General features: G+C 40.7%; 1 protein-coding gene across 1 annotated transcript in view; it reads right to left on the bottom strand.

The window, feature by feature from the left end:
• Nucleotides 1-5,758: 5,758 nt before the first annotated feature.
• The window catches only part of sh2b3 (SH2B adaptor protein 3), a 42,393-nt gene continuing 38,828 nt past the window's right edge, over nucleotides 5,759-9,323 (bottom strand). The window contains exon 8 of the mRNA XM_022675710.2: nucleotides 5,759-7,444. Within this exon, the coding sequence (XP_022531431.1) occupies nucleotides 7,086-7,444 (359 nt within the window). The 3' untranslated portion in view covers nucleotides 5,759-7,085. The remainder of the gene's footprint in view (nucleotides 7,445-9,323) is intronic.

Genomic DNA, 9,323 nt, shown 5'->3' with positions numbered 1-9,323 from the left:
AGGGCGTAACGTGGAGGCGTGACGTCACGCACTTGGTTGCATCTGTTTTTAATTTAAAGCAGCAGTACTTGATTTTAAGCTGTAACCAAGGTGTTGCTATGGTAAATGTGATGTTTGCTATGGTGTTGCTAAGATGATACTAGAGTGTGGCTGTGGTATCCGTGGAGGCTGCTGTGATGTTGCTTAGTGGTTGCTAGTTGATTGCTAAGCTGTCTGTGGTGTTTGTTATGGTCTTGCTAAGTGGATACTAGAGTGCTGATATGGTATCTGTGGAGGCTGCTGTGATGTTTCTAAGCGGTTGCTAAGTTATCTATGGTGGTTGTTTTAGTGTTGCTAAGTGGATACTAAAGTGTTGCTATGGTATCCTAGGATGCTGCTGTGATGTTGCTAAGCGGTTGCTAGTTGGTTTCTAAGTTGTTTGTGGTGTTTGCTATGGTGTTGCTAAGTGGATGTTAAGTGTTTGCTAAGGTGTTGCTATAGTATCCATGGTTGCTGCTATGATGTCAGATTGTTGCTAAGGTGTTGTTATGGCATCTGTGGTGGTTGCTTTGGTGTTGCTAAGGTGCTTGCAATGGTGTCCATGGTGGCTGCTATGATGTTGCTAAGATGTTGCTATGTGGTTGCTAAGGTGTTATGGTATCTGTGGTGGCTGCTATGGTGTTGCTAAGGTGTTTCTAGGTGGTTGCTAGGTCAGTCTCTAAAAAAAGTTCTGAAAAAAAGATGATCAAAATTGGCTGCAATTTTGCAGAAATAGGGTCCAACTGAGCATGTGCAGATTGCATAGTGTCATCACGCTAGCTTGTTTCTGATTGGGTAAATAAATCTTTAGTGCTGCAACTATATTCACTTTCCCCTACTGTGGTGATGCTGAGGTGTTTCTTGGTGGTTGCTATGGTATTTTGAAGGTTTACAGTCTAACCCCGCCCCCACAGAGAGCACGGCCAATTGTGTTCACCGGGGCTCCGGGACTTGTGAACTCGTGATCTTCAGGCTTTAGAGTCAACGTCTGGGTCTGTTGAGCCCCCAGGGCGGTTGCTATGGTGGTTGCTATGATATACTTATTGTGGTTGGTTCGGTGTTTTGTAGCGCATCATCAGGACACAAGAAGAAACTTCTGTTCTGTTCATATGGGTGAAAAAAATTAACCTTGCAACAAGATGTGAACAATAATTTTATTATTTAAAAAACAGAAAAAGGTCAAATATACAGTCGATATAATTTAATATGCTTTTAGCTACACAGAAATAACATAAACAGGAAATACGTCTGAAGTGAAAGCAGTTCAGGGAGAGCTGAGACTAGCGCTGGATGAAGCCTGTGGGTTTACAGTGCTCTAAAAAACCTAACGTCAACTCAGTAACAGTATCGGGGGGAGACAGTCTGGACAGACGGGGTTGTGCACGTCTCTGCATCAGTATGGTCAGGTTCAGGACTGGGGTTAGTCTAGAGATGGGGTTCAGTCTAAGTGAGGTTTAAGTGTTTAGTCACCCCCACCCACTCCAACATAATAAAACACGATAAACATCAGTATAGACTCTCTCCATTCACATACATTCATTGGCTGATTAACAGACAGGCTAAACCACCAGCACTAAAGCGTCTTTTCTGCAGGATGTGGGGAAAAAACGGGGAAGCATCGCAGCTTATCCCCGACTTTATTTATTTGCATTATCTTATTCACACAGTGCCCATGTTGCTCATCATTGCTTTGTTAGTCAGCAGTAAAAGTTGGGTAAAATTTGTTATTGAAAGCTTTGAAAACCTTGCAAATCAGGCCTTTCTTAGCGTGTTCAGCTGTGCTTAACTGACTGAACGCAACAGTCAGACGTTTATTGCTAACTTGGCAACGGAAAAATTGTGAATGCGCTTACATGCCTGCTTGTTACGCAAATGTGGGTCAATCTCCTCTGCTGAGAAGTGTTGGACACGTCCAGGTAGCTGCGCCGTTAAAATAGCAATCCACCAAAGTCAGAGCTCACCTTCAAGGGAATGTGAGGCAACTGACACTCTGATTTTTGCATTTCAAGCCACACAAGGTGTACTTGTCCCGTCATTACGATAGCAAAGAAAAACTGACAAATGCATTGTGACTAAAAGACAACAAGCTAGCTAGCTAGCAAGTTGGATAGCTAACTTGTTGACAGTAAGGCACTTAAGACTTTTGGGACAGAGGTTTGCAATTTAATGTACATGATATGTTTTCTTAGGGACCGGCTTGGGAAGGCCCACACCTGTACAAGTTGTTAGATGGTATCTTTTGAGTGAGACTGAACCAGGTGGTCTGGCCAGTGTGCTCATGGCAAGGCAGAATGAGCGAAGCCTGTTCGTGGCTGTCAGAAGGATGGGAAATACGATGCGTCATATAAGTATGGTGACCGGCGGTTTCTGGCTGGAACTGTCCATGTGAGCAGACAAATGGCTCTGGCATGTCACTACGCATTGCGTGGCGTGAACAGCAATAGCTGTAATTGGTCCGCTGAGCCGCCCACATGAACGCAATAGTATAAACACGAGCAGCTGCATAAGGCGCTCGCACAGGCCTCACCATAGACCAGTTACTGCAGCCAGTAATATAATGACCACTGTGTGAATGATGCTAATTGGTCTGTTTTTCTTCATTTAGCTCAAACCAAGCATCATAAAAACGTATTAAGTGTTTCTGCAGAAATTACGCAGGAGTCTCCAGTGCTGGTGGTCTCTCTGTCTGGTGTCTGAAATTAAAACTGTAGATATAAATATATACAAATCAAATCATCTACTGTCTGTGCAGAAAACAAGTGTTTTACAATTTCAAAAAAGACATTCAGGGTTTATCGCAAAGCAGCACGATGATTTAGGAAATTACTTTAGCTAAAAAAAAAAAAAAAAAAAAAAAAAAAAAATCATGCATCTCCATTTCAGAGGTGAACTGACTGGTTCCCACCCCTTTCCCTCACCGTCCAATCAACAGAAAGTCCACCTGAAAGGCACAGTGCACAATGCATCGCGAGGTAGTGAATCATGGGTACAGTTGGCAATTAATAATAATAATAATATTAATAAAAAAAAAAACAAACAAAAAAAAAAACATACTGTCTTATTGTAGAACATGTTTAAGGTGGCATGTCAATTAATGCAATAGAGAGGGGTTTAAATGCTGGATCTGAAATCTGGCAAATCTGAGATCAGACTGGAAGAAACCATGTGGAAGGCGGAAAGCAGGGAGATCTGATCCTCACTACGCAAATAATAATAATAATGCGCTTTTTGAGACACTGTCTCCACACCCTGGGTAAAGAACGCAGGCTGAGGGAAGCAAGATACCGTTGCTTTTCTTTTGCAGAAATTAGCTAAACCATTGTGATTCGTGACTCTTGATTGCAGACTCTGATTAGCCAAAAAATAAAGTAAGTAGTCAGTTTTTAAACTACTGTGCATAAAAGTTTTTCAAACGCTTGGAATTGCTAATAATAATATAATTACCATAACCTATATTAATTCCATCTGTTTTTATCAGGGGTACAAAATTCTGGTCTAGGATGATTTAAAAAAAGATTAGATATCTCCTAACAACCCTACATCGTAGCCTGTTGTGCACCTCCCCAGAAATGTAACTAAGCATTGTGGATACAAATGTAATCTGTAATGATTGGAGATACTTTTTTTTTTACACCTTTGGATGTGAACATGAGAACAGCTGCGTAGGGCGCTCACACAGGCTAAACTATTGACTCTACGCAGCCTATAAATCTGCCGGGTCATAAATCGCCATGACCAGGATTGGGCACCATAAATGCCTTGGTTTAGTTCTTGTATGGGCAACACTTGCCTAGCTTAAACAAACTAAATGCTGCATTTACAGAAAAAGAAACAACTGCAGACATCTGTAGATGTTGCTTAGAAGTGAACAAGCTGAAGCATCGTGCACTATGTCGCGTACAGCCAGAATAAAATCAGTTTAAATCAGAGTTTGCGAGCTTTATTCTAGTTTCTAATGTGTCTCTGGCCCATTTAACATTTCTCATACTAAACTCTTCTTATCTTTCATTATCAGACCTGTGCTTTTTACTAGTGCACAACCTCACGTAAAGCTCGACCTGACGTGTGCTCGCCATCAGACGCGGCTGTGACTTTAGCGCTTTGCTAATCAGAGTGGGAAACAGGAGTGATATGGCTTAAAATCCAAAAATACTCAAAATTACTCAAAAATGAAGAGTATTTAAAATGAGCTTTGCTTTAAGAGTGAAACAGAGTCAGAGCTGGTCTTCATATTGAAGTTCAGAGCCCAGCTCACTGTTGTGATCGTGTTATGTGTGTTTGTGTGTATATGTAGATTTTTGTGTGGTAGAAAAGCAACAGTTTTTGGCTTTTACTCTAAAATTACCAAACATTTCAAACACTTAAACCACAGACAATTGTTACAAAATGCATTTCATCCGTTCACCTGTGGAAAACAGTCAGATATTATTCAGGTATTGAGTTATTAAGATATTTGGCTGTTCGTTGGGTTTTGGCTGAGTTTTCTAAGGCACACATGAATAGTCCTGAATAATCCTGTTCAGGATCAAGATCAACAGTCTACTATTGAACCACAGGATTTATATAGTTTATCAGAAAACATCTACATCAAGCCTCTCTGGTCATCCAATTACAAAATTACTCAAACTGAAGTTAAAATTCACTCTGTCATGGTGTGTTTGTGCGTGTGAACATAACTGGGTTGGACAGCCATCATTAGATCTCATTTATAAAATGTTTATTCTGTGCTAAGTATTAAAATACTGTATCTGTATCTACTGGAATATTATTTTACTTCACTCATTAAGTACTTAAGTACAAAAATAATGTATCTGTACTCTACTGGAGTATTATTTTTACTGTACTTATTAAGTACTTAAATACTAAAATACTGTATCTGTATCTACTGGAGTATTATTTTTTACTTCACTAATTAAGTACTAGAGTACTAAAATACTGTATCTGTACTCTATTGGAGTATTATTTTTACTTCTTTAATTAAGTACTTAAGTACTGACAAGCATTATTTTGAATACACCACTTAGGTACGGAACTACTTCCACTTTTACTTTTGTAATAACTACATAACACAGTACTGTACTTTTACTTTCAGTACTTCAGTACTACACTTTTCCAATACACTACTTGCAGTAGTTAAGTACAAACATTTTTGAATCTTTAGTACTTCTACTTAAGTGTGGAGCTTAAAGACACTCCAACTTCTACTCACTTCACTTTTTTGAAATTATATGCTGTCCGAATTATTGCGATAAACAATATTATATTATATTATAATAATGTCATTAATATAATAATAACATAATATCATAACAACGGAACTACACCCTTTTAAAGACAGTAAAACGTGCGGCCTTGGTCTGTCCCAGCTGGACCGCGTTGGACTGGCATAAGGAACTTGCCTCATTCTGTAAGTGCAAACACAATGTAATTATTGTGACAGGCCTAATTATTATAGTAATATAAACCTTTATAAACGAGACCTGATGGCTTTTCCTAGTCCAACACTCAGTAATCTGATTTATTTAATAATTAAGTAATACATCACACGCCTGCCCGAGTCCCCAGTCCTCGTGTTGATGTTCGTGCTCTACTCCAGGTCCAACACTTGGATCAGTTGAAAAGTGCTGTCAGGCTCTTCATCACTGTAATCAGGAGTGTTGGGGGTTTGGAACGGAACTGACTGTGGAGTTTCTGAAGTGTGGGATGATCTTTGGGCTTAAGCAATTCTGGGTAACGCCACTTATACAGCGACAAGTGCTAACGCTAACACATATCTGGACCTTCTGCAGCATCCCAAGAGCTGCTTTAAAGAGCACTGCTCTATAGGAGGAGCTCAATTTCAGTCCTGAAGATTTACTGCAGCCCAGACTTCAGTTTCAGTTCTAATCAAACAAACCTGACCAACCAGATCATGACCTTCAGTTTCACACTCCTAACTTTGCGGTAAGTTTGGGAACATTCCCTTCCTGTTCCAACATGACTACTGTGCACCAGAGCATAAAGTAAGCTCCATAAAGATGGAGATGGATGATCTGGTGAGTTTGGAGTGGAGACTGTGAGCCAGATCTTATTGTCAAGCATCAGTTTTTGACCTACAAATGCTCTTCTTTAAGAAGAACGGTCAAGAATGACCATAAACACACTCCTAAACCTTGAGGAAAGCCTCTCAGGAAAAGTTGAAGCTGTTATAGATGCAAAATGTTGGGCTGACATCATATTGGCCAACATCTCATACTACCAGTAAATACTTTTGACAACATACTGTACCTACCAACCAGAACTCTTTAAAGTCCTTAAAGTATCTTTGTGGTGCCACTTGAGGCACCAATTGAGACATTTTGGGCTATTTTGTTGAAACTAAGCTCTTCAGGGCTGTAACTCTCCACAGATGGAACTGAGCACACTCTTTTTTTTTCCACAAAGGCAAGTCACACCAACCCAACGTCTGAACTCTTCTGAACTCTTCGGTTCTTGTTGACCGGAGTGGAGAAGCTGTACTCTGGCGGATGCTGTCTCCTGTCCGTTTGACTTCTCCCTACTTAATAGTGGCAAAAACTCTTAAAAAATACATTCAAGGTGGACGTGATTGTCAGACCTCTCACTAATGCAAAAGGGATTAGTGAAGAGTGCGTCTGTTACGTGAGCTCTGCACAGAGACACAATCTGCCGCCATCCTCGTGACCCTGCAGGAGACCCTCCGCGTTCTGCGACGCGTTATCGGTTATCAGTTCTGACCCGTTATCAGTTACGATTTACGGATTTTTGATTTACGGAACAGGAGTTTGGTTTAACGGACCCTGCGTCACGGCAGTTCTGCACGAGGAGGGCTTTCTGGACCACCTCCCCCCACAGTTAAGTGACTAAAGGAAGACCCTCCCTCTCTCCCGCACCAGAGAACGCTGGTGAATCTGCTGGCTTCTTCTATTGCGCCCCCTACTGGAGAAAGAAGCCACTTCTGTCTGGCTGGAGAGTGCTCTGTTCCAGAAGCGGTCGTCGGTCGGTCGTTCTGTGCTGCTGCTGCTGCTGCTGTTTTCTTGCGTTCTTGACGTCTTGCTTCGTTCTCTCCATCAGAAGAACATGTACTGGTTGTCGATGGCTCTCTTGCGCCCCCTGTCGGGCGGCTCCAGTTCGTAATCCGAGTCGCGGCTGTGGAGGAGAGGGGGCAGTGGGTTGGGGTGGCGGAGGAGAGTCCGGCGGCCCACAGACTCGCTGCGGCGCAGGGGGGCGGGGCCCAGGCGATCGGGGGGAGGAGCCGGACGATCGGAGAGCGGTGGGCGGTGCATGGGAGTGTTGGAGGCCCCGGTGGGTGGAGCGCTCGATGGAGGCGAGTGAGCAAACGGGTCGAGGCCACAGTGAGCCAGACTCGGTTCTGAACTGCAGCGAGAGAAAGGCACCAGAACTGGAGTTCCCAGAGCAGAACAATGACCTGAAACAAAGAAAACACAACACTGAAATCAGTACAGATTATTACAACACTAAAGCTGCACCATAATGAAAACTTAGGAGAACTTTTGTTGTAGGAAAGCATGAAAAAAGTACTTACCTTTGAAGAATAGCAGTTTCGTGATACAGAAATTGCATATATATACATAGACTCTGCATAATCTGCCTCCTGGTGCCGGCTGCTACGCTATGTGGAGTCTATGTATATATACGTCTATGTTATTATCAGTACAGTGATGGCGGCGCTCGGAGCTGAAGCTAGTAGCATTATGGGATGTAAACAGTGTTTTTTAATAAGCGTTTTCTGCACTTTTTAAGTTATTAATGCCTCTTTTTAAATATCAGGGCTCTCTGGATTCTAGTAAGGAGGTGTGGAGCTACTTTGAGCTGGATAACTGTGTAAAAAGTGATTTATCAGGGTAAATTATGCTCCGTGTCACCCAGTCTGAAGGGTGTTTAGATAAACTGTTAAAATGTTTTTGATCTCAGAACACTGTGGGAGAACGGAGGTGTGCTATTCATCAAAGATAAGAACAGTATAGGACTCTGTGGGTGTGGCCTAAGCTTTTGTTCTTAAGGGCTTTATTTTTCTAATTTACATTACTTTTACTTTTATACTTTAAGTAGTTTTGAAACCAGAACCTTTTAAAACTTTTTTATTTAAAGAGTAAAAAGCTTGAGTTGATTCTTCAACTTCTACATAAGTATTTTATTAAACACTAGTATCTATACTCTATTCTACCTACACAGTAATGAATTGAGATACTAATTCTATGTAAATCAATGTATTGATCTGTAGATCTGCTTTTATTACTAGTAAACATTTGAAAGCTGATCTAGAAAAGAGAAAGGTAAATGTTTTTACTTGTAAACACTTAAATATTTCTAGTGTCATTTCAGGCTAAATTATTAGCTTAGCATGCAGACCATTTTTTTTCTATAAGATCCTTAACGACCTTGAAATTTAGAAAAAAGCAGAAATACTGAAATAAAAAATTCTATTTTGTAAATTCACCAACCCTTATGAACTGCAGTACTGCACTCGTCCCACAGGGGGCGGTGTCTGCCTATAAGAAAAAACGGGCTTCTGATTCAGTAAAACACTTAAAAACACTTAAAAACTGCTCCAGGGTCAGTTAAATGAGTTCTGATTGGGTGAGCCGGCTGGTCATCCACCAATCTGTGAAGCTGTTACTGGAGCTCAGAGTGATTCAGGGGAATATATATATATAAATATATAAATGTGTTTATGTGTGTTGAAAAACTGCAAGTGTATACTGCATGCGAGCATGTGTGTGTGTGTATGTGTGTGTGTGTATGTGTATGTGTGTGCATGTATGTGTGTATGTGTGTGTGTGTTTCCTTCTCTCGGTTGCTTAGAAGCTCTAAAACTCATCTTAACCACAAAGATGAGAGGGAAACAGATCCTGCTGAGCTTTATCTGTGTATGTGTGTGGTGCGTTTGACAGTGTGTGTGTGTGTGTACATGTGTAACAGCATGCACCTGTCCAAACGCTCTTGCAAAATCTGATTCTGATGTTACTTTAGAAGAAGTGGTGTCCCAACAGTTTTCCAGTTTAGACTTGCTACTTTTTTCACTTAATTCAAATTTAAATGCATTTAAAATTAGTTTCAAAGTTAAATGAATTATAAATTAATAAAATAATATCTTGCATATCTACTGTGTAGTTTTAGACAGTAAACATGTGACTGTTTACAAGCTTTTAGATCCAGTACAGTGTTAGAAATGCACAGAATAAACAGCAACTGCAACTATTTGCCCAAATTAAAAAATGTAAAAATAAAAAAATCGCATTTTTGGAGTATAGTGGGTGCAAAAGTCATGGGACACATATTGCAAA

The sequence above is a fragment of the Astyanax mexicanus genome, chromosome 22 (assembly GCF_023375975.1).
Source record: "Astyanax mexicanus isolate ESR-SI-001 chromosome 22, AstMex3_surface, whole genome shotgun sequence".
Taxonomy (NCBI): domain Eukaryota; kingdom Metazoa; phylum Chordata; class Actinopteri; order Characiformes; family Acestrorhamphidae; genus Astyanax; species Astyanax mexicanus.
This window is presented reverse-complemented; position numbering and strand designations above follow the sequence as displayed.